We start from the raw sequence: 26802 nt of genomic DNA, 5'->3' as shown, positions 1-26802 counted from the left end.
TTATTAAAGTAACTTTATTTAGGCAAAAAAACAGTAAATTGGAGAAAAAAGTAATTCAGGGACTTAAATATACATTTATTTACACTTATATCTCTTTTTGACGTGATAACGTCTAATAACTCGTTACTACGGGCAGCATGCACGAAAAAGATGACGTCATTGTCCCGTTTCGCAATATAGCTTTAGCGCCATCTATTGGCGGTATGGTTATAGCGTGTGGCCTGAGTATGGCTCCCCACAGACAGTCTTAAAAATTCATAATCTTAAAAAAAACTTGTATGCAATCTGACAGTTCAAACTGACACTGACAAGACACTGACAGATCTGAACTGTCAGATTGCATACAAGTTTTTTTTAAGATTATGAATTTTTAAGACTGTCTGTGGGGAGCCTAAAGCACCACAGCTGGGACAGATGGCGCGCCCGTGTGTTGTTCTCGTTAAGCTGAGTTTAGACCAGCAAGTTATTGCTGCAAGTTTTGAGACGCAACTATAGGTAAGAGTGAGTGGCAAATATCTGCATCTCTTTCTAGCATATACTTCTGTCTCAAAACTTGCAGCAATAACTTGCATATCTAAACTCAGCTTTACAAAATTAATTATTTTAATTTATACGACTTTTTACAGAACATATCCCGTCTGAACTCATCATAGATTTAGAATTATTAAACTAGATTGTGTAGTTAGGTCAAAAAGTGTGTCCACATGAGAGGTCATTGTTTGGGCTGGTGTCCCTCTCACACTTACTGACAATGTCAACATTATTCAGTGAACGTCGTTTTTAATTATACAAATCTTTGATTTATTGGCATCAAAATAATTACATTGTAATTACATTGTAATTATTTTCCAATTCTTTGAAATATGTATATCGAAACCCTAGTTTGAATATAACACTAAAATAATATAAGAAGTTATAAAGTCAGGTAATATATATATATATAAATACTACTATTATGGCTCATTAACACTGGCCACACGTGCGAGAGGGACACCAGCCCAAACAATGCCCTCTCATGTGGACCGTTTTCGATAGTTCAGAATAGCGAAAACGGTCACCTTTTTGTCTCAGTAATAAGGTTCAATTTAGTATGGCAAAAAATGTGATTCCGCTGTCCCCTGTCTTTGGAACTCACTGACAATGACATTTGGGCCGCTAAACATGGTAACATCACATGCCCATACCATGTCAGACGATTAGCTCTTACTTTTTCTACTATCGGTGCAACTTTCAGGCTTCCTCTTATATACTCATTCTTTATTGTCAGATGTGATCATCTGTTATGATGTTGTAGATCTGTTACAAATATGATTATCTGTGGCATGAGGTGTAAAGGCTCTCTTGCATCTTGGACTCAGCATGATGGCTGACTTACTATGTAATTATTTCTAATAATACAAATAAAACAAAGTACATAAACTACCAAGTGTTTAATTACGATATATACAATCGTAACATGGCGCTGCGGCAATAAGATCCCATAGTAAGTAACAAAAAACTATTGGGAAAAGAAAACTGGTTTGGGACGCCATATTGGGTAAAGAAAATATTCAAAATGGATATGTTAAGACCACCAACAGCACTCAATTTGACAGGAAATAATATAAAAAATGCTTTCAAAAATTGGAAACAGAAATTTCTACTGTATTTTGAGGCGAGCGGTGCAAAAGATAAATTGACGGAGAAACAACAAACGGCCTTACTGTTGCACAGCATTGGGGATGAAGGATTAGTCATTTACAACACATGGGAAGACAAAGAAAAACTGTTGTATCTGGAAATACTAAAAAAGCTTGAAGAACATTGTAGCCCGCCCAGTAATGAAACATATAATAGACATATCTTTTTCAACAGAAAACAAAAAGAAGGGGAAAATGTAGAAGAATTTGTAACAGAGTTAAAAAAAATTGGTTGTCTGTAAAGTCGGTTTACGGACGGTAGTTTAACGTGATAACGTCAAACATTACAGTAGTATAGACAGGGGCGGTCAGAGTATAGCAAAAGGGGCCCGATTCTGGGACTTTTTTCACGTTTTTTTTTTTATTTATTTATTTATTTATTAAAAATACACAAAAGTTAACAGTATTTCACCAAAGCACTTATGTGGTAATATAATTATGTACATGTTAAATTGACATAAATAAAAGCAAACACACTTAAAAGTTAAACTATGGACTTTTTTTATTACATTAATCACCTAAGGAGTGTAGAGTCTATGAACCTTAAGAGTTTTCTGTAAAACACACCAACACTATCAGCAAATATGTCAATATCGTCTGTCTCCAACATGATGCGGTTAAGAGCAGCTCGGGCTCGAGCGGTGCGCCGGCCGCCGCGAACAGGCGCCGCCGCCGCCGCGCCGGCACCGCGCCCGGCATGCCAACCACCACATTCGCTCTTGGCACTTGCAGCCCCATTCTCTCAAGCACGGATGCGTCATCTACTCTATGGTGAAACAGTTGGCGGTAATGCATAATATGCAGCAGTTTCCGTCTGGTTTCTAGAGTTTGAAGACCAACCATTCCTGTTACGAATAGAGATGGATACATATATGGGTAATATCCGTACAGTCGTTTGTAAATGTGCCTACAGAACTTCCTCTGCACTCTTTCTAGTGATTTGCCAATAACTTTTGGGAATACTGGTGTGAGTAGATAGATAAAAAACCTTTAACACAATTATCAGAAGTGAATACTTACAATCTTTCCTCAAAGCTCTTCGCTCCATCCATTTACCGCAATGATGGCAATGTTTGCCAAAGCAGACCAGATTTGGCTATGAAAAAACATACGTATATATATTATAATCCTTAAAAAATATATGTTTTACTATAATAGAAAGTAATATTGCAAATACTTACAATTTTTGGCATTGTATGACCATTTCAATTTTCAAATAAAACCTTAGACCTATTTATAGGGACCCGACATGTTGTTCTATGCCATAGATTTATATATATTAAGCTAGATTGAGTTGTTAAGCCAAAAACTTTTACTAGTCTGACAAGAACGCCTTTCTGCACCGGTGATAAAGTTCAATTTAGTATGGCAAAAAAGTGTGAGCTCAGTCCCTATTGTACCATGTTTAGCGGCCCAAATGTCATTGTCAGTGAGTTCCAAAGACAGGGGACAGCGGAATCACATTTTTTGCCATACTAAATTGAACCTTATTACTGAGACAAAAAGGTGACCGTTTTCGCTATTCTGAACTATCGAAAACGGTCCACATGAGAGGGCATTGTTTGGGCTGGTGTCCCTCTCGCACGTGTGGCCAGTGTTAATGAGCCATAATAGTAGTATTTTTATATATATATATATATTACCTGACTTTATAACTTCTTATATTATTTTAGTGTTATATTCAAACTAGGGTTTCGATATATTTCAAAGAATTGGAAAATAATTACAATGTAATTATTTTGATGCCAATAAATCAAAGATTTGTATAATTAAAAACGACGTTCACTGAATAATGTTGACATTGTCAGTAAGTGCGAGAGGGACACCAGCCCAAACAATGACCTCTCATGTGGACACACTTTTTGACCTAACTACACAATCTAGTTTAATAATTCTAAATCTATGATGAGTTCAGACGGGATATGTTCTGTAAAAAGTCGTATAAATTAAAATAATTAATTTTGTAAAGCTGAGTTTAGACATGCAAGTTATTGCTGCAAGTTTTGAGACAGAAGTATATGCTAGAAAGAGATGCAGATATTTGCCACTCACTCTTACCTATAGTTGCGTCTCAAAACTTGCAGCAATAACTTGCTGGTCTAAACTCAGCTTAACGAGAACAACACACGGGCGCGCCATCTGTCCCAGCTGTGGTGCTTTAGGCTCCCCACAGACAGTCTTAAAAATTCATAATCTTAAAAAAAACTTGTATGCAATCTGACAGTTCAAACTGACACTGACAAGACACTGACAGATCTGAACTGTCAGATTGCATACAAGTTTTTTTTAAGACTGTCTGTGGGGAGCCTTACTCAGGCCACACGCTATAACCATACCGAGCGCATCGATCAGCCGCTTAGTTCCAACGCGCGCCAATAGATGGCGCTAAAGCTATATTGCGAAACGGGACAATGACGTCATCTTTTTCGTGCATGCTGCCCGTAGTAACGAGTTATTAGACGTTATCACGTCAAAAACTAAGTTTAGATTGCAATTTTGATAAGTTGAAAGACGGACTAATTAGAGACCAAATAATTATAGGACTGATAGACAATGAACTTAAGGAGGAACTACTAGGCGTGACAGATTTGACTTTAGAGAAATGCATAAACATGAGCAGAGCGGCAGAAACAACTAAGGCTCAGATGGTGTCTATAAAGAACAAAAGCGAAGTTGCTAGGGTAGAGATCGGAACAGGACAGAAGAGACCAAGTAGACCAATGAAAAAGGAGCACTATAGTGAGAAAAGGCAGCCCTCGAGGAGCAGAGAGAGAAAACCGAGTCAAGCAAACCACACCAACTCTAGAAGACCCTGTGGCAAATGTGGAAGACAGCATGGCTATGCAAAGTGCCCAGCATTTAATAAGAAGTGTGTCAAGTGTGGCAAATACAACCATTTTGCAGCCATGTGTCTTAACAAAACTTGTGGTTCTGTAAGTAAAAGAGATTGGTACATGAAATTAAAGCTAAATGATGTAGAAACTATTTTTAAAATTGATACAGGTGCACAAGTTGACTTAATAAATTTGGATATTGCTCGTAGATTAAATTTGTATTGGAAAACGTGTAATATACCCTTTTTCATAATTGTACTGGCAATACCAATATTTTTGACAGTTCTAGACTGGCTTTCTCTTCCGGCTTTGTCATTTCCTTTTTTATCTGAGCTCTGCAATGGCCGATTTATAGTTCTAGTCTAATTTTTAAATCTATTATGTGAAGTTTAATCGTGATACATCCTTAAAGGATGTAAGCAAATTGTATCGTTATTTATATGGAATAAATAAAACAATTTGTTGAGTGCTCAAGACGTTTTTATTTAATTGAATACATATCGCCTTCGCTTCATGCCGTCATCACGTTTCCACCAGGGCTCGCTTCTGCCTTTATCAGGTTATTAGCCCAGAAGATCATGCTGCGAGGCGGATTCAAGAAACCAAGAAAGGTACGCTGTTCACTTTCAAACGTCAATTAACTTTTTGAGGTTATGTCAGTCCCTCATGGCGTATAACCCAATTGCACTCAACAAATAAATTGTCACGATGTCAAACTCACAGAACGAGCATAATGGCGGGCACATTCCCGTCGAGAAGCTTGATGGCTTACAGAATTATTCAAACTGGAAGTTTGCAATGAAGATGTTACTAACCCTAGATGGTCTTTGGGGTTGTGTGGATGGAACAGACACTGACAAGACCCACGACAGCCGCGCTTTGGCCAAGATATGTTTGACGATCAAGCCGTCCCTATATCAATATGTAAGAGATGCCACGTCTGCAAAGGATGCATGGAAGAAGCTTTCCGACGCCTTTGAGTCTAAGGGCCTCTACAGGAAAGTTCTCTTATTGCGGCAACTTCACAAAATTGAATATAATGAATACGGCAATATGTCTGACTATGTTGAGGCTGTTATGCGGCTGGTTCAACAGCTTTCTGATATAGACAAGAAAATAGAGGATGAAGTGGTTGCGGAGATCCTGCTCAGCGGTTTGCCACAGGAGTTCGACAACCTAGTATCCGGCCTGGAGACCGCCTGTCTGACAAGTAAACTATCGGTGGAAGTTGTGCGAACAAGGTTGCTACAAGAAGAACACCGACGGAATGCAAGTGATCAGGAAGGTTTTAAGGCTTACCTCGGGTACAAGAAGAAGAAATCATCATCACCTATGTTTTGTCAATTTTGCAAGAAGAGCGGACATACAATTAAGCGCTGCTTCAAACGCCAGAAGGAGCTGAAGAATGGGGAAAACCACACAATGCTAGCATCGGCCATGGTTTGCAGCAGAGGCGACAGCAGCCACGATTTTGTGGTTGACAGTGGTGCCTCTCAACATATGGTTTCTGACAGGAAGCTACTGGAAGATCCTATAGGTAAAAATTCAACCATTTTAATTGCTAATGGTAGTAAATTACATAGTAATTGTACTGGTAGGGTCCCTTTTTGCTCTAATGTTAGTTTGACCAATGTCCTCCATGTGCCGGACCTTTCAAGTAATCTTTTGTCTGTAAGCCAAATCACTAATAGAGGTTACACTGTTGTTTTCGATAAGGATCATTGTAAAGTCTTTGATAATGTTAAAGTCACTGGCAATCCAATCATAATCGCTTCGAAGGATAATGGTTTGTATAAATATAAGGCTCAAGGACGACACACCTTTGAGGAGGAGTCTTCTAAGCTCTTGCACTCTAGGCAAGAGACAGCGAATGCTCACGTTGTTTCGACTGTCCCAATGGACTTAATCCATAGGAGATTAGGACACTTGTCTGAAGCAGGTATGAAGGTTCTAGGTGATGGGAAGAAATGCATGAACTTTCTTTTACAGAAACAAGATGTCATGAATGGTAGTTGCGAGCCGTGCTTGACTGGCAAGATGGTGCGTTCACCGTATCCTGCTGTCAGCACGAAGCGCACTACCCAGCCCTTGGAACTCATCCATTCAGATGTGACCGGACCTATCTATCTATCTATCTATTAAGCCCCTTTTTTCTGAATTAGAGAATGTCTCTTAGTTCAGTGTGCCGCTTGGCAAAGGCCTCCTCTAGCTCTTTCCATTGACATCTATCCTGGGCCACTCTTCTCCACTTCGAGCCCAATGTAAGCTTCAGTTCGTCCTCCCATCTCATTCGGGGTTTTTTCTGGCCCCTAGTACAACCTCTAGGGTACCAATTTGTTATGATTTGACTCCATTTCTCGTGCTTGTCACGGAGCATATGGCCGGTCCATCTCCACTTCTGCTGGTCAATTTTCAATAGTATGTCGGTTACTTTTGTTTTTTCCCTAAGGTCTTCGTTTCGAACTTTGTCCAATCTGCATATCCCCATCATACTTCGTTCCATAGACCTCTGGCAGAACATGAGCCTGTCCCGGTGCTCCTTGGTGAGTGCCCATGTCTCGCATCCATATGTAATGCAGGGTAAGATGCATGTGTTAAATACTTTTCTTTTAACTGTCATACTCAGGTTTTTAGACTTCATGACTTCCTTCATAGACCAGTATTTTTTCCATCCATTTGTTACTCTTGTACTTATTTCTTTGCTTGTGAGGTCTTCCGGAGATATTATTTGGCCCAGGTATGTATACTCTTCTACAGAGTCTGACCGGACCTATGCAAGTCAAAACTTGGGGTGGAGCTCGTTACCTTCTGACCTTCACAGACGACCACACCCGGAAAACGTGGGGATACCTTATGAAGCATAAATCAGAGGTGAGATCTCATTTTATTAACTTTAAAAATATGATAGAAAAACAATCTGGTTTATTTATTAAAATTTTGCGCAGTGACAATGGCCTTGAGTTTACTAATTCTAAACTGGCCAATTATCTTAAAGACCATGGTATCATACACCAAACCACTGTCCCTTACAATTCTGCTCAAAATGGCATTGCAGAAAGGGCCTTTTTAACGATTTTTAATAAAGCTAGGGCTATGCTGCAGGAGTCCGGCCTGTGCAATCGCTACTGGGGAGAGGCTGTTATGACAGCCATTTATCTTAAAAATAGATCTCCTACCAGAGCGCTTGCGGGTGGAATTTCCGAGACCATGTGGACTGGTCGTCCTATTGACATCAGTCATTTACGCGTCTTTGGGTGTACTGCTTATGCATATGTACCTAGTCAAAAACGTCAAAAGCTTGATGCTAGAGCAAAAGCTCTCATCTTTGTTGGTTATGGTGAAACTTTTAAAGGATACCGTTTAATTGATCCAAATAATCCTCGTAAAATTGTGCAGTCTAGGTCTGTTATTTTTAATGAGGATAAATTTTTAGGAAAACATGACAGTTGTAAAGAGACTTGTAGAAACTATTTTTATAATTATGAAATTGATGGCCTTAATATTCATTTGCCAAATAATGAAAAAAATTGTGATGCTCAGAATAATTTTAATAATGACTCTAATTTAAATCAAATTATTAATAATGAATTTAATGATGTCATTCAAAACAATATAATTGATAAATCAGCTGAGTGCTCATCCTCTTTTAAAAATGTTTCAGATGCTGAGTCACCAACGCCACCGGCGTGGTCGCCGCTGTCTGAACACTACTGCACGGGCGATGATGGTGCAAGTGACGATGGTGATGAAGATGGCGTCCCGAAGGGCGCCTTGTCTTCTCTGCCAGAGTCATCACTTGATGGTTGTGACGATGGTGATGAAGTGGGTGCTCCAACGGGTGCTGTCTCTTCTCTGCCGGAGTCTACACACAATGAGCCTACGCTATCGGTTATTTCCGACGCGTTGAGGCCACGTCCCATGCGTAGTACAAGAGGTAATGTGCCACAACATCTCAGAGACTATGATTTATCATTGATGGCGGAAGGCTATTCGCCAGAGGAGCCTACCACATATAGCGAGGCCGTTCAATCCTCTGAAAAGGAAGAATGGTTGAAGGCCATGCAGTGTGAGTATGACTCTTTAATTAAAAACAAAGTATGGATCTTGGTAGACAGACCAGCTGATGAAAATATCGTCAAGTGCAAGTGGGTGTATAAAAAGAAGCAAGACACTTCAGGTAAGCCTGCTAAATTTAAAGCGAGATTGGTTGCCCGTGGTTTCAGTCAAATTGAGGGAATTGACTACACGGACACATTTGCTCCTGTAGTAAGACATAGCACTTTGAGGATATTGTTTTCTATAGCTACACAACTGAACCTAGAGATAGACCATATTGATGTAACAACCGCATTTTTAAATGGCGATCTTAATGAAAAGATTTATATGGAACAGCCATCTGGTTTTAAGAACTGTGATAAGGTTTGTTTGCTTAAGAAAAGCTTATACGGCCTTAAGCAGGCAAGCCGAATGTGGAATATAAAAATACATGATTTTTTAGCTAGTCACAATTTTATACAGAGCCAATGTGAACCATGTATTTATTTTAAGAAAAATGATAAAGAGTATATTATAATTGCCCTTTATGTCGATGATTTTTACATTTTTCATAATAATTGCTTGAATGGTATTTTACTACTTTTACAAACCAATTTTGAAATTCGACATTTAGGGAAATTACACAATTGTCTAGGAATGAATGTTCATAGAGAGAATGGTGTTACAACCTTAGACCAAAAAGAATATGTTAAGCGTTTGCTAATTAAATATAACATGTCAGAGTCTAAATCTGTTTCTACACCGTTACCGGTCAATTGTAAACTTGAAAAATCTAACAAGACTCACTTAGATGATGAAGTCTATCAGTACAGACAATTATTAGGAAGTTTAATGTATTTATCCGTCTGTACTAGACCTGACATATCTTTTGCATGTAGCCAACTCAGTATGTTTAACACATGTTTTGATGAAAATCATTGGCGCATAGCGAAGCGAGTGCTGAGATACCTAAAAGGTACTATTGATTATGGCCTTTGTTTTACAAAGAGCAATACTTTTAACCTTACAGCATTTGCTGACGCAAGTTGGGCCAATGACCTTTCAGATCGCAAGTCCTATACTGGTTTTGTGATTAAATTAGGTAACTCCGTTATTAATTGGGAGGCTAGGAAGCAACAATGTATAAGTCTTTCTAGCTGTGAATCGGAATATGTAGCTATTGGTGACTGTTGTAAGGATATATGTTTTGTACGAAATTTCTTGTCAGAAATTTTCGATAAAACCATAGAAACCTGCATTTTTAATGATAGCCAATCAGCACAAAAGTTACTGTTAGTCAAAGAGTACTCCCATAAGCGCACAAAACATATAGACCTAAGATATCACTTTATCAAGGATCTAATCCAAAAAGGACATTTAAATGTAAAATACTTGCGAACTGATGAAATGATAGCAGATGTATTAACAAAACCTTTGTGCACTGAAAAGCATTGTAAATTTAGAGAAGGTCTTAATGTGAAATCTTTACAAAATTAACTAAAGTTCATCTCTCTTATGTATTATGTTATTATTTTTAAATTTGAAATTCATTCCTATTGTATATAATTTTAGCCGCATGACTTAGAATATATGTACCTGTTTTATTTTTAAACTCTAAGCGTGCAGCATGTATTTTATAAGTAAGCCATATGTAGAGCCATGCTTATATAAAAATATTCACTTAGTATTGATATCACAATATGTAAAGTGTAAGGAGGAGTATTGGAAAACGTGTAATATACCCTTTTCATAATTGTACTGGCAATACCAATATTTTTGACAGTTCTAGACTGGCTTTTCTTCCGGCTTTGTCATTTCCTTTTATCTGAGCTCTGCAATGGCCGATTTATAGTTCTAGTCTAATTTTTAAATCTATTATGTGAAGTTTAATCGTGATACATCCTTAAAGGATGTAAGCAAATTGTATCGTTATTTATATGGAATAAATAAAACAATTTGTTGAGTGCTCAAGACGTTTTTATTTAATTGAATACATATCGCCTTCGCTTCATGCCGTCATCACGTTTCCACCAGGGCTCGCTTCTGCCTTTATCAATTTGACTGTGAGTAGACCCGAGGATGAACTTACAAATTTTGATGGTTCCACAATAAAAATAGAAGGAACATGTAAAGGTACAATTAAATATAAAGATAAAGAAAGTCACACAAATTTGTATGTTGCAAATTGTTGTAGAACAGGAGTCTTAAGCTATTATACTGGAGTGAAACTGGGAATTGTAATACCTGTAGAGAGTGTAGAGATAGGTAATGAAAATGTAAAGAGTATTGTGCAAAAATATAATAATTTGTTTTCAGGTCTAGGTGAACTTCCATATGAATATAAAATTAAATTACAAGACAATAATGTACCGATAGCTGAGCGACCCCGGAAAATACCATTTAAATTAGAAGAAAAAGTGAAATCTGAGTTGGACAAACTGGAGCAGGCAGGTGTCATAAGGAAAGTTACCGAGCCAACGGAATGGGTAAATTCAATGGTAGTTACAAAAAAACCTTGTGGAAATATTAGAATTTGCTTAGATCCTCAGAATTTAAATAAATATATAATTAGAGAACGGTATAAAATGAGCACTTTTGAGGAATTAGTAGCCAAAATGCCTTCTGCTAAATACTTTAGTGTTTTAGATGCATCAAAAGGATTTTATATGGTGAAATTAAGTGAGGACAGTCAATTATATACAACATTTAATGCTGGTAACTTTGGTAGATATTGCTACAAACGCTTACCCTTCGGTTTGAACTCGGCCCCTGAAGTATTCAGTAAATATTTTGCAGATATCTTTAAAGACATTAATGGAGTAGAACAGTATGTTGATGAGCTTATAGTATGGGGGGAAACACTTGAACAACATAATGAAAGATTAAAAATGGTGTTAGAAAAAGCAGAAAAATCAGGTGTCAAATTTAATAAAGATAAATGTCAATTTGGGGTAACAGAAGTAAAATATGTAGGACATATTTTGAGTGGTGATGGTATAAGACCTGATCCAGAGAAAGTTAGAGCTATTGTAAGTATGGAAGAGCCTAAAAGTAAAAAACAATTGCAAACAATATTAGGAATTGTCACATATGTAGCAAAGTTTGTACCTAATCTGTCAGATGTAACTTTTTCATTGAGAGAACTACTTAAAAAAGATTCTGAGTTTATATGGGGTGAAAAACAGAAGAATGATTTTGAGAAACTAAAACAAGTGTTAACTTCACAACCGGTTTTAAAATACTTTGATATTGATTCTCCGATAACTTTATCAGTGGACAGTAGTAGTACAGGACTAGGCGCAGTCTTACTTCAGAATAATTCACCGGTAGCATATGCATCTAAAGCTTTAACTGACACACAGAAATCATGGGCTCAAATCGAAAAAGAACTCCTAGCCGTGGTATATGGATGTCATAAATTTCATCAGTATATTTATGGTAGACATGTACATGTAGAGTCAGATCATAAACCGTTAGAATATATTTTTAAAAAACCAATGAATGAGACTCCATTGAGGTTACAAAGGCTAAGACTTCAATTACAAGGATATGACATAGAAATTAAATATAGACCGGGTAAAGAACTTTTAGTGGCGGATGCTTTATCTAGGTCTTATGTAAATGACACCATTTGTAACAAAGAACTTGATGAAAAGGTAGAATTACATGTATGTTTAGTGAAACAAGGCATAAATTTAAGTAATGAAACATGGGATAAATTAAAAATAGAAACGCAAAAAGATCAGGATTTATGTTTATTAATAAAGTACATACAAACTTCATGGCCAACATCTAAAGAAATTCCTTTACAATTAAAATACTATCATTCAATAAAAGATGATCTATATATTTCAGATGGATTAATTTTCAAAAATACTGCAGTTCTTGTACCTAAGACATTGAGAAAGGAAATGCTTAAAAAGATTCATTACAGTCACCTAGGTATTGAGAAATGTAAAAATAGAATCAGAGGTTTGTTATTTTGGCCATTTATGATAAAAGAGTTAGAGGATTTAATTCAAAATTGTGATTTGTGTTTAAAATACCAGAAAAACCATTCCCATGAGCCACTTATGTTAAGAGAGTTGAGTAATAAACCTTGGGACATAGTAGGAGCTGATATGTTTTTCATGAATAATAAGATTTACATGTTAATTGCAGACTATTTAACTAAATATGTAGAGCTTGTAGAGTTAAAAGACCAGTGTTCAGAGTGTCATATAAAAGCATTAAAGAGTGTATTTTCCCGTTGGGGCATACCCAAAATATTGTATACTGACGATGGTTCCCAATATAGAAGTTGGCAATTTAAAGAATTTTGTAGAGAATGGGAATTTAAACATGTAGCTTCTTCTCCTTATTATGCAAGGTCTAATGGATTTATTGAAAGACAAATACAGTCTATAAAAAAGATGTTTAAAAAATGTACAGAGGAAAAGAAAGATATTTACTTGGCCTTATTAGAATATAGAAATATGCCTATTGATCAAGAGTTAGAATCTCCTAATGAGTTGCTTATTGGAAGACAAGTAACATCTTTCTTACCTACTAAGGATAAATATAAAAAAGTTGATTACAATAATGTGAAACAAAAAGTTGAGAAAAGGAGAGAAAAATATAAGTACTATCATGATAGGAAAAATAGAGGGAAAATTAATAATTTCAGTAGAGGACAAAATGTATATTTTCATGATAAAAATCATAATAAAAAACTTAAGGGACAGATTATTTCTGAAGAAGATCAGTTTAGAAACTATATGATAGACACAGGAGACTCTATAATTAGAAGAAATAGGTTCCATGTGTTTAAAGGGTCACCTGGTGAAAAACATAGATATAGAAAACATGTAACTTTTAGAATCAAGGAGAATGAGAATATGTTAAACAATGTGAATGATAATAATGTAAATGAACCTGTAATAGTTAATGAGAACTTAGGTAAAGCTGATGTGATTGTTGATAATAATTGTAACATAAATAATAATTATAATGAGGTCAAGTCACGCTCAGGAAGAGTTATTAAAAAACCTAACTATTTGAGTGACTATGAAACTTAAGAAATTTGCATACCTACTTCAGGTGTTTTAGAATACTTATTTTTAGTTAATGTAAAGAAAGAGGGATGTCAGATGTGATCATCTGTTATGATGTTGTAGATCTGTTACAAATATGATTATCTGTGGCATGAGGTGTAAAGGCTCTCTTGCATCTTGGACTCAGCATGATGGCTGACTTACTATGTAATTATTTCTAATAATACAAATAAAACAAAGTACATAAACTACCAAGTGTTTAATTACGATATATACAATCGTAACATTTATCTTATCCATCCTTGTCACGCCACACATCCATCTTAACATTCTCATCTCTGTTACATGCAATCTCTTTTCATCCATCACCTTTAGGGCCCAGCACTCTGATCCATACATGACGACAGGTCTGATGATGGATTTATAAATTTTACCCTTCAATCGAAGAGGCATCCGGGCGTCGCAAATAGTTCCCGTAACCTGTCGCCATTTCATCCACCCTGTGCTAATCCGGTTTTTCACGTCCCGATCGATATCGCCATCGCACTGTACGAGCGAGCCAAGGTACTTGAAGTCGGAGCAGACCGGCAATAAAGTGCCATCGAGTTCTATGGCAGCAAAACTAGAGAGACCGCCGAAATCACAGAACATATGTTCTGTTTTAGATCTGCTGATCTTCAAGCCAACATTCTCCAGCCTTTGCCGCCATGTCTCGAGTCTGCTCTGTACCTCGTGTCCGTCTTCACCGACAAGCACAATGTCATCGGCGAAAAGCATACACCAGGGTACCTCCTCCTGTATGTCCGACGACAAGGCGTCCATAATAAGCAGGAAGAGGTACGGGCTTAGAGCCGATCCCTGCTACTATAAAGTTAAACATTTCTAAAATACGTCTCACAAATTTGACAGTTACAAGTTTGGTTTGACGTCAGTGTCGACTGTCGAGTGCTAAAATTATTTCATAAATGCGCGCAAGTTGTTTGATTCTGGATTGATTATGCTTGTAATTGAAGATATTTAGAACGCTATTTGAATTTTAAAGCTGTTACAGTGTTGATGGCATATCAAGCTTCATGTTGATTTTGTTTTGAAGCAGTAAAAATCCAAAATGGAAGTGCAGTTTGGTCCAAATGCTCATGATGAACCGGTAAAGATATAATTTCTCATGCTTGCTACCTAATACGAAGTTAATTGTTATTTCAAGAATTAAAATACAAATAAATTCACTTATTCCAGCATGTCAGAATGCTACTATTTGTATTAAACCATCCAAAATGTGAAAAAATCATTGCTACTTATAGGTTATATTTATGTGTTTAGTCTCTACTTTTTTCAGAACCTTCTATACAAACTACAACGTAAAATCAAAGTGTTTGATACAAGTGACCCACTGCCAAATAGAGGATATAATTTAGTGGCCAGTGCCAGCAAATATGGGGCAGTCTTTATAGGTACACCGGATGGAAAACTGGCAGGTAATAAACACTAAATTTTACAAGTAATATATAAAAAGAAAACGTAAATCGATAACTGCCTTTTCACCACACCCGCAAACTAAATGTGCTATTGCACGCAGGCGGAGTGTGAGTTATAGAATAATGAAATTTCTAGTACCGTAATTAATTTTTTTTTACATCTATTTACATATTTTTTATATTGCGAGTGTGATGAAAAACATTGTGTGTAACTCGGGGAGTATGAATATTACAAACTTGAGTCTTTAAATCGCTCCGGCAAGCTGTCGCGATTTAACTAACTCTCGTTAGTAATATTCAACTTCCTCCCCTTGTTGCACAATGTACTATTGTTCAGTGATTTTATACAGGGATATCTATTTTGTCTAATGTGTTAACATAACATTAACAACACATCAACCCTTTGATTTCAAATCTTGTTCTTTTTATTAAAAATAGACATAATTAAATGAACATGATAGTTATATTATAGCAATAAAATAACATTTACCCATTCCTGAATGCCGATGTAAAAACCTTTGATGTCTCAGTAAAAGTACAAACAGTCTGTGACGGATACAAAACACGGCATTCCAGGGGTTAAGCACATAACACATCCACTACCTACTACTTAAAGAATGTGTTGAAGGGTTTAAAATTATTTGGTGTTACTTATATATGTCGAGAATGACCAAAATGTGGTTTAAGATAAGTTTGACAAATAGAGCAAACAAGGGTCTTACAACTTTGTACAACCTGGCTGGTATTCGACTTAGTTCTGCCAAAACGTCAGAGAGGATGCTACTGTCTAAAATAAAAGAATCGCAAAACAGATGATTGGAAGCTGTCAATCGATCTGCAAGGGAAATGGTTGAGGAGTGCTGGTGTTGTTGGAGATTCATCGGTCTAATCTGGCGGTTTGCTCGAAATAATAGGCGGAATATATTTTTTGATGTGATTTAATGTGTAATCGGTTTTGTGCAGTAAATTCTATGATATGGACATGGTATTTCATTGAAATCTCTCATAAACAACTACGGAAGGTCCTGATAATGGTTCTGGTATGATACGCCCACAATCCGACATATATAATAGATGGTAATACTGTCTAGAGCGGGTAATATAAACTAAATGTTGATTTCTATTGCAGTGGTAATATCACTTAGTCAATTCTTTTAAGAATGTCCCTGTAACATTTCTTTTATTCTTAGGACCGGTTACATCAAACCGTCTGTCACCATTAAAGCATCCGTAAAATTTTACTGTATGGGAAGTTCCATAGACGTCTGCTGCGTGACGATGATGTGTCTGTCGAAAGTGGTTGATGCAACTGGCCCTTAGTCCATTGAATATTATTAGTGAAGAGTAACCATTATACAATTATGTTTTTCTTAATAAATTATTTGTATTTGTTAATTTTTCAGTATACCATCTCAAGGACTTGGTAGACAAGGAATGTGAACCGAACCACTTGCCGGTGCAGCTACAGGAGAAGCCAACGCACATAGCTGTCAACAGCGACCACGAGTTGCTGGCTGTTACTGGAGGACGCCTGTTTGTTCTCTTCAAAGTTGTGGATCTGCTTAATCAGGTTGGTTGTTTGAAGAAGTAGTTGTGAAGGACTTTGAGTTGAAGCAAGAGTGGTTATTTAAAGCATATTATGATTTTGAATCCTTACCATTGTGCCGTGTGGTACCGGCATCAGAAAAAATAGCACCACCCATCTCAACCCGTGGGTGTTGTATAAGGCGACTAGGGGAAAACTGACATCCTTAGTGAAGTTCTTGCTGAGGAGACCTGTGCATGCTGCCACCACAAAAAAAACCATACCATTGTACCAAATTTAAGAAACCTGTTGCTGCTAAGCTATCTTGTGGACAATGATGTAGTTACTGCAATTTTTTTAGGCTTACTTATTAACCACATGTGTTGAAATATCTAGAAAACCTGCAGATTTTCAATAGATGGGCAAATCAACTTTTGACCGACTCAAATCTGTCTGCAGATTTTAACTTACTTTGTTGTAGAATTTCAGCCTTGTAATGGTTTTTATATGTAGTTTTCACTTTTTTTTATGAGAATGTATCCCTAACTGTTAGACCCAATAAACTGAAACATTGTTCATTAGAAGTGCGATTTCTTGGTAACTCCAGAGACATTTTGAGTAATGCACAGTCAAAACTCAGTCTTACGCTACGCGCCAATGCGATTGTACGTGCTTACGCGCCGCTCGAGTCGAGATAAGAGGGGACAATGACCTCTAACGTGTTAAAGTGTAATAATTGTAATGTGGTGATAAACGAGCTTCTGGCTTTCATCCAGAATAAGGTTGAAGTGATGAAGGACGACAGTATTGTCAATTTGTGCTCCACTGCGTTCTCGGAAGATGAGGTAGTCAAAGCAAAAAAGCTACTGTTTGACTCAATCAAAACAGACGACCGGAACATAGTGCGTAGAAAGCAAAAGTTGAATGGAAACATCCAGGATATGGTTAGCCTGATTAGACGTCTACATCCAGAGCAGATGCCTATTTTTGTCGCGAGAGACCTGCAAAGACTCCCACCTGTAACTTTTGATCATGTCGACTGTACCAGGTTGTTGAAGGATGTTATTATTCTACGGAAGGAAATTGATACAATCCGGAGCGAATATGCAACAAAAATGGAATATGATTCTATAAAAAAGGAATTTTCACAATTTAAAGAATCGTCGTTGCTTAATAATTGCGATTACGGTGCCCAATTTGTAAATAAAAATCGCCGTGGTAACTACACAGATCGCTTAAGTTTTGTTTTAGATACACATGATAGCGGCCCATTAGGTATCTTAGATTTATCAAACAAAGAAACAGCTGATGCTGATGAGTCACTAACCTCAAAGCCGTTAAAATCAAATGTGTCACAAAACCAAAGTAATTTGCCGTCCCCTTCGATCGTTCGTGCTGCACCGATTACCTGTGAGAGACAGAGATCAAGCTCGGTGCAATCCCCGAAGGCGTCCGGACATCAGAACGACGGCGATAACGGTGATAGATTCAATACCGCGATCGCGAAGTCGAACTCGACTACCAGTGGACTGCCCGTTTCACCGGCCACAATATCGAGCGCGCCCGAGTGTGAGGGAGAGGGACGATGTGCAAAACGCGGGAGTGTATCGACTGCTAATACGACCGAAAACAACGTTGACTTGCCTCCTGCGCAGCGATCATCGCCGAGCGCACCTTCGGAATGTAAACAAACTTATGCCGGGTTGGTGGCGGCCGGAGGTGATTGGAAGCCGTGTGCGCCTGATAGCGAATGGATAATGATACAAAGAAACAGGTTGAGAAACAGATTTGTAGGTATGACGGGCAAAGCTGTAACGCATCCGCGTAGTTCATTTAAAGCGGCGGACACTAAGATTCCGTTATACATAGATAATGTCGACAAGGACGCATCAACAGCGGATATTTGCCAGTACATTTTTGAAAAAACTCAAATTAACGTCGATCTACAAAAAATAGTGTCACAAAGGCAGAGACCGTATGACTCATATAAGGTACTTATTCCGAGGCATAAATTCGCAGTTTTTATGAATAGAGATTTATGGCCAGACGGAATACTATTTCGTAAGTTTGTTGAGTTTAAAAGTAGAACGTGCGATAATAACGAGTTAAAATAATTTTCCCTTCACTAGCTCGGAAACACGTGTTTTGTCCTTTAATACCAGCGGGTAAAAACGCATTTTATCCACTAGTGGGTAAAGTAATTTGACCTTGAATAAAGTCACATTAACTGCTTTAAAATTGATAAAAGTAGGTGAATCTAGTAATAAAGATGATTTACCACCCTGTGGAACTACTGGAAGGAGTGATAAACTCATTTTTTGCGTTGTAGTTTCCTCGCTATAGTGAGGGGAAAAGTTTTGTGTTACACTCGGGTGCAAATGTATTTTACTTCTCGTGTGTTAAAAAACTCGCAAGTTCAGGATTCTATTCTCGAACCACTCGCTTCGCTCGTGGTTCAACTATAGAATCCTTTCACTTGCTCGTTTTTCAATTCCACACTCGGCGTTAAAATACAACTTTGCCCCCTTGTATAACAAATAACTATTATATATCTTAATGGCTGAGAGAATTTTAACAGAGTTGACACTTGTTACCTTTAATTGTAAGTCCGTAACCAGGTCTGTGGATGGGGTCAGAGAGTTATGTAAGTTCGCTGATGTCATAGCCCTACAGGAGACGTGGCTCCTGCCCAGCGCCGGCCCGCGCACTCGATCAGGGTAGAGCGAGATACAGTTTTGGCGCCCCCTTGTTTAAACTTTTTTGGGGTCCGAACCCAAAACGCCATCGTTTTAGATTCGCTTTGTCCATCTGACACCTCACAAACATTTAATAAATTAAAATTGTCATATTAACGCGAGCGAAGCGAGCGCGAAATTTTTTCCGATTATTGATGGGGGGGTCTACATAAGCCCCTGTCTTTCATAGGCACACGTACCTACGCGAGGCTAAAGCTTTCCTACGAAACTGATAACAGTCGGAATTAAGCTTCATTTCAGGGCCAAGGCAAGACATGGGAGACAAAAGCAAATCGCGGCAAAGGCCGACTTGGACAGACATTGAAAAATCGAGATGTTCGACTTCAACTGCAAAACTGCAGAGCTTGGAATTAAATAGGTTAATTATGCTCTCATGTTGTTCGACCTTTGGCATATTTTGGGGAATTTAGACTTCAATGTGCTTACGTTCCCGACTTCTAGGCCTTTTATCTCATCATCGGTTTAATTTTTATAACACTAAGAATTAATTAGGCCCCAGTAACTCGGTAGTCAGCGTCGGGATGCCATAATGGGCATCGGTGGTTTGCTATGTGCCCTTCGGTTTCCTAGTGATTAGAAGTTCGTTCATCATCACGCTTACGCTCCTTTGATTCATACAAAATTGCGCCCCTCTGAGACGTTTTGCGCCTCTGGCTTTAAGAGGGACTCCGCTTTGGATTGTCGGTCATATCATTTGGATAGCGACGTAACTTTGTCGCTCGGCGTTGCAACAATGTGGTTCGTCAAGAGCTATTAGAATCATCTTTCACGGCGCCCTAGCAACAGCTCCCACCTTATGAATGTTGTACATTTTGGCATTGTGGTGCAACTTTTCAGATAATCAGAATCACAAATCTAGACTTTAAACAGCTAAATAAAATTCGATCCCGGCTCCTCTCGCCAATTTAGGCTATGTGTGCGCCCACGTAATGACGATTTTGGCGCCCCCCTTACCATTCGGCGCCTAGAGCGGCCGCTCCACTCGCTCTACCCTTAATCCGGCCCTGCTCCTGCCTCACGACGTAAACTTCATCGGAAGCATTAATGATAACTTTGAGTATACGAGCAAACCGGCCGTAGACACATCAATAGGTATTTTAAGAGGAAGACCTTTCGGCGGCGTGGCGCTTATGTACAAAAAGGGATTGTTTACGTTCGTTAAGGTGATTGAGTGCAGTAGTGTGCGTGTGGCAGCTATTAGTGGTAAAATCGGTGATCGTTCCTTATTAATATTCTCAATATACATGCCTACGGATGACTCATCGAACTTGCCCGAGTTTACAGACTGTATTAGCGAAGTTAGCGCAATTATTGAGTCGTTGCAAGCGGACTGTGTTTTTATCCTTGGGGACTTTAATGCCCATCCGGGTGAACCATTTTACTCAGAACTTTCCGCTTTTTGTACAGAACAGGAGTGGCGGTGCGCTGACATGGAGTGGTTAGGCAGTGACTCAGGTACGTATACCTATGTGAGTGAAGCTCACGGGTGTAGAAGGTGGTTGGATCACTGCCTAGTCACCGAAGCAGCGTGGCTGACTGTTACAAATGTGGGTGTCAATTATGATATGTACTGGTCAGACCATTATCCTGTCTTTGTCAAAACTAAAATTTCTATAAACTATGTAAGTAGTCCTGTAACTGAGTGCAATAATAATTATAGTGATTATGTATGGGGCGAAAGAGACTGTGATCAAATAAATTTGTATAATAAACTATGTAATGAAAAATTGAAAGAAATTGACTTTCCTAGCGAATGTATAAATTGTTGTAGCAATTTTTGTAATGATATTTCCCATAAAATTGTCTTAGATAAGTTATACTCTGACATTATTAATTGTTTGCAAATGGCCTCAAAATTAACTCGTAAACCCAAAAAAGATAAGCGCAAGCAGGTTGTGGGATGGAATAGGTATGTGAGGGAGGCTCATACACGTGCGAGGATGTACTTTCAGCGGTGGCACCTTTTTGGGAAACCGAGGGCAGGGCCGTTGTATGAAGATATGTGTTCTTCTCGGAAGCTCTTCAAGGATAAGCTGAAGTGGTGTCAGGACAATCAGACTCAAATTAAAATGGACATATTAGCTACTCACCACCAAGCCAAAAACTTTGCAAAATTTTGGAAGTCCACAAATAAGCTGAATCCTAAAACAGGTGTCCCCGCAGCGGTTGATGGCCATTGTGAACCAGTCGATATCGCAAATTTGTTCAGAGCTTCCTTCAACACTGTAAAGCAGGTCCCCGAGCCGGTGTGTCGGGTGTTCTCTACTGATGATCGTCACGCGCGTCGAGAGGTTCAAGTAAGGTTTTCTTTAAAGGAGGTGAATCACGTCATTAAGTCCATGACTAGAGGAAAGTCCCCGGGGCATGACGGACTCAGTATAGAGCACCTGGTACATGCAGGTGTACACTTACCTCGAGTGCTCAAATTGTTGTTTAACCTGTGTATCAGTCACTGTCATCTTCCAGAGGATCTGATGAAAACTATAGTTGTCCCAATTTCAAAAAATAAAACGGGGAACGCCTCCGATAGTTCCAATTACAGACCAATATCACTGGCAACCACGGTGGCCAAGGTGCTTGACGGTCTGCTTGATAACTTACTGTCGCAGTATATTAAAACGCAGGATGCGCAGTTTGGGTTCAAACCAGGTCTGTCGACAGAAAGCGCTATTCTTTGTTTCAAGCATACCGTTAAGTACTACGTTGACGAAAAAACTCCAGTGATTGCTTGCTTCTTGGACCTATCGAAGGCGTTCGACACGGTGTCATATGATATACTATGGAATAAGATGGAAAATAACACGAGCACTCCGAGGGAGGTGATTGACCTGTTCCGGTATTGGTACGGGCATCAAACCAACCAGGTGAGATGGGCGGGCGCGCACTCGGACGTGTATAGGTTGGATTGCGGGGTGAGGGAGGGCGGGCTCTCCTCGCCACGCTTATTCAACCTGTATATGGATGAGCTGATTGCCGGACTCAGCAGCACTAATATCGGATGTTCAGTAGGTGGAACCACGGTGAACAACATTAGTTATGCGGACGATATGGTGCTGCTGTGTCCGTCAGTCAGTGCGCTAGTGAAGCTTTTGGAGATCTGTGAGGAATATGCAGTCGCACATGGTCTGAGATACAACACAAGTAAGAGCGAGCTACTAGTTTTTAAAGCAGGCAACAAGGCCTTTGATGAACTACCACCAGTCAGCCTGTGTGGTACCGCTCTAAAAAGGGTGACGCGTTTTAAGTATCTCGGACACTGGGTGACTGATACTCTTCAGGACGACACAGATATAGAGAGGGAACGCAGGGCATTGGCGGTACGTTGTAATATGCTGTCCCGCAGGTTTGCGCGGTGTAATGGGAATGTCAAAATAACGCTATTTGCCAATCCTTTTGCACGTGTAGCCTGTGGACAAATTATACTAAAAAGGCCCTCAGTGCCCTGCGTATCCAGTATAACAATGGGTTCAGGATGCTGTTGGGATTGCCTCGTTATTGCAGTGCGTCAGGCATGTTCGCTGAGGCCCGCACTGACAGTTTCGGTGCTATAATACGCAAAAGAACTGCCTCCCTGATGCGTCGCGTGCGAGACAGCTCCAACAGCCTTGTGCGCCTAGTGTTGGAATCGCCTGCTTGTGCTATCTGGAGACACTGGGATGGTGTACATATGGAATCCAGAGGCCAAGTGTATAATTTATTATAGTTTTAGTTTTTTTTTTTTAGATGTAATAAATAATATGTAAATGTAACTAACATAGGTTTAAGGGAATGTACACTAACACTATGGATTTTTTCCGAAATAAAATTATTGAATTGAATTGAAAAAGTTGATTTGCCCAGATACAGTTCCTATACGTAGCTATACAGATTAGAGTAGAGATTGAAAACAAAATAAAATTTAAAATTACTTTCGTCAACTTTTTTTAAAATCATTTTCATACAAGCTTTTATTCAACTTGCCTTGTTAGTATGTTAGTGTGCGCCAAAACGTAGAAGTTAAATTTGACCCACTTCCGGGTTTCCGATTGAGCTGAAATTTTGTACACATATGTAAATCACGTGACAATGCAATATTATGGTATCATGGAGCTAATCTGATGATGGAGCAGAAAGGTGGTCATAGGAACTGTGTCATGAAACGTCGCATCCCCATCGAGTAAGGGGTTTTTAGAAACGTCTCGGAGAGCAGTAGATGACTGTTGAAAGAAAGGTACAATCGGCGATAAAAGCTTGTGCCAGAAATGTTGTGCAAAAACTTATTTTCCATTTCAGAATGTCTCACCATCCATGGCCGTGCAGTTTGACGTGAGTCCGTCCACATTCGTGTCAGATGTCAAATGGAACCCGTGCATTCCTGACACCATAGCTTATGCTTTCTACGACGGATCTATTGTCATATGTCAGGCTGGACAGGGACAGGTTAAGAAGCTGCAGTCTAGTGCAAGGTATGTAAACAATGTAGGGTGCATTGGGGTCATTTCGAAGCACAGAAATGCTCGGGTAATTTCGAAAAGAGAATCTTGATATGAGGGAAATGGTGGTGATTTTTATGTGACTTTCGAAGCTTAACCCCCGACGCAAAAACGACGGGGTGTTATAAGTTTGACGTGTCTGTTTGTGGCATCGTAGCTCCGGAACAGATGAACCGATTTAGATTTAGTTTTTTTGTCTGAAAACTGAGTTAGTCGGGAGTGTTCTTAGTCTTAGCCATTCGGTCTACTATGCCGCGGCCGGGGGTTTTTTTCAAAATCTTATCTTATACTTTTAAACGAGCAATTCTTGTATATTTATTTATTTATTTATATATATATTTATTTACACTGACGATCTCGGAAACCGCTCTAACGATTTCGCTGAAATTTGTTATGTGGGGGTTTTTGGGGGTGAAAAATCGGTCTAACTTATCCTTAGGTCCCGGAAAACGCGAATTTTCGAGTTTTCATGCGTTTTTCTTCGCGCGCCATCTCGTGTGCAGTAGTTGTATTTTAAGACAGAATTCTTTCGGTCGATGTAAGTACTATTTATTGCAAACACTAGATGGCGACACAGGTCAAGGCTAAAACGAATAGAAAAATACACTATTTGAGTTTTTGTGGCGAAATGCGCGCCATCTCGTGTGGAGTAGTTGTGTTGTTAAGGCTGAGAATTCTTTCGCTCGATGTAGGTACTATTCATTTTTGAACTAGATGGCGACACATGTCAAGGATACGAAACAGAACCGAGCGAAGCTCGGTCGCCCAGATATTATATAATTAACTGATAATTACAGGTGCCTCTGCTGGAGTCCAAAAGGCAAGCAGTTAGTAGTAGGCAACAACGACGGAACCATCTGCCAATACAAGCCGGACTTGTCATTAATGAAATCGTTCCCGGCTCCGAACCTCTTCCAGAACTGTCCGGTCGAAGTGCTGGCTATATACTGGATATCAACCTTCCAGTTCGCTGTGGTGTATAAAAATGCGACGGATAATAGCAAACCAGGTTAGTAAACTTTTGTGGCCTACATACTTTACTATTAACGTCTATTTCAGATAATTTAGGGCCACCTCTCATCTAGCGTCTTAAATTTACTTACTTTAAATAAATAAATATGGGGGACACCTTACACAGAACACAACTTTAGTGAACGTGTATCAAAGAGGATCGAGTATTATAGAGAGTTACTGTCAAAGTAAAATGTGTAATCACAGTGCATAGACTGCCATCTCTCTACACAAGCTTAAAACTGAACCTCAGTTTTGACAATTTGGCCCATATTGTTAGCTTGATATGTGTTAAAATGTAAAATATTAATATTAGCGCCATCTAGCCGAGCGTTCCCCAAAGGTGTAACGCCATCTAGGCCACCGTTTTTCTCTAGGGCTTTGAGGTACGTTTTTTTCTTAGACTTTATCCGTCTATACGGAGTTATATATGTCTTTGCGTGTATGAATGTATATGAATGAGGGGGTTAATCTATTATTTTATCTTTTAGCTGTAGCAATCGTGAACACCCCTAAAGGCGGGCAGCCATCGTGTTTAAACTACGAAGATGTGTGCTACAGTATGGGCTCCAGTAGACCCTGGTATTATTACCTACAGGGGCTCGCTCAATGGTAAGCAATTTTTTTTTGTTTTAATTAGCTTCTTTTGTGTCCCACTGCTGGGCAAAGGCCTCCCTCGCTTTCTCCACTCGACCCTGTTGTCGGCATTTTCCCACCATTTTGGGTAGAATGCGTCCAGGTCGTCCCGCCATCTCCTTTTTGGTCTGCCTGCACCCCGGCCTGCCCCGTAAGCAATTAACGAATTATTATGTATATGCTTTCAAAAGCGTATACATTATAGACACGACTAGCGACATCGTCATATTTCAACCAGTTTACGTCAGAAACTTCCTCAAGAATTACTCTACCAAACAAATTTTTAGCTAATATTAATCAGTATTCTGTTTTCAATTCCTTCTGCTTGTAACATAAATTGTAAACTGTTTTAATATTATTTTTTTGTCAGACGAGACACTGTTGACACCTAGTATCGAGTAGTGGCACTGATAATTTACGCTATTTGACGCGTGATTGTCGCTAAATGTCACTACAAAAAACTCTTCCCTTACTTATTCCTCTATGTCGAGAACAAACAAACAGACAGACGCTGCAGGGGATTCTAAACTTCAAGTCGCCCTTCACCGGGGCTAGCTCAATGATACAACCACAGTATAATAAAAAGTACTATCGTACAGTATGGCCACTTCCGCTCCCCGCTGAAAGCGCCGCCCACCCCCTCTGTTACCTCACAGTTACCGTCTGTCAAAAACGCGAACAGGCAACCTGTCATATCTCATACAAGCATGGTACGCGTTCACCTACACGAGCTTAGAATGTGTGCTTGGAACGCGCTTCTTTCATGTCCGAGATGTGGTACAACATTCCATGTATAATTCACTTTTGTATATGATCATCAGACATCGTAACTTTTCCAGCAATTTCGGTGCGGCCTGGTAGAAATAAAGGAATTAAACATATGTTTTTCTCAAACATGCAATGAAATATTGTCTTTACGTTCCTTAAAATGGGCTGGGAAGTAGCATTTTTTTTTTATTTCATTGTATGTTTGAGAAAAGCACTATACATGCCTCAGCGTGAAAACGGATTCTCGGCATCGCTCCTACGCTCGCTCGGCCGTATATACCCACTTGGCCGGAAATCCTCATTTTCCCGGCCTCTGATGTAATGTACTATTCTAGGTAGAGGCTCATTTTACTGTTATTCATCCTAATTAATTATTTCAGCTGGCTTTGGACATATATATTCCTTTAACGCGTCAATGTTGCACTAAAATTGCTGGATAGTGAATACTTTACGTAAAATGCTGTTTTTTTTTTCAGGAACGTGATTTTATGTTCGTCCTCAAACAGTATGGAAATCGCCACGCTTGGGACTACAGATGGCGCTAGTTGGCTCCAATGGTGTCAGGTATGGCAACTCTT

At 38.9% G+C, this 26802-nt stretch overlaps 2 protein-coding genes across 3 annotated transcripts in view; both read left to right on the top strand.

Moving 5' to 3' along the window:
* The first annotated feature begins 1271 nt into the window (after positions 1 to 1271).
* On the top strand, positions 1272 to 11898 carry LOC125233211. The gene is made up of 3 exons (XM_048139122.1): positions 1272 to 1906; positions 4157 to 4612; positions 10865 to 11898. Exons 1-3 carry the CDS (start codon positions 1556 to 1558, stop codon positions 10868 to 10870), a joined length of 813 nt encoding a protein of 270 aa, XP_047995079.1. The 5' UTR covers positions 1272 to 1555; the 3' UTR covers positions 10871 to 11898.
* A 2630-nt stretch (positions 11899 to 14528) lies between these two features.
* LOC125233235 (nuclear pore complex protein Nup214-like) overlaps positions 14529 to 26802 on the top strand; it is a 46251-nt gene continuing 33977 nt past the window's right edge. For both annotated transcript variants that reach the window (XM_048139154.1, XM_048139153.1), the window contains exons 1-7: positions 14529 to 14728; positions 14918 to 15056; positions 16460 to 16626; positions 23610 to 23782; positions 24607 to 24818; positions 25312 to 25432; positions 26701 to 26788. In XM_048139154.1, the coding sequence (XP_047995111.1) occupies positions 14690 to 14728; positions 14918 to 15056; positions 16460 to 16626; positions 23610 to 23782; positions 24607 to 24818; positions 25312 to 25432; positions 26701 to 26788 (939 nt within the window). In that variant the 5' untranslated portion in view covers positions 14529 to 14689. The remainder of the gene's footprint in view (positions 14729 to 14917; positions 15057 to 16459; positions 16627 to 23609; positions 23783 to 24606; positions 24819 to 25311; positions 25433 to 26700; positions 26789 to 26802) is intronic.

This window comes from Leguminivora glycinivorella, chromosome 14, assembly GCF_023078275.1.
Source record: "Leguminivora glycinivorella isolate SPB_JAAS2020 chromosome 14, LegGlyc_1.1, whole genome shotgun sequence".
NCBI lineage: Eukaryota > Metazoa > Arthropoda > Insecta > Lepidoptera > Tortricidae > Leguminivora > Leguminivora glycinivorella.
The sequence above is the reverse complement of the archived record's forward strand: the minus strand, read 5'-3'. Positions and strand labels throughout refer to the sequence as shown.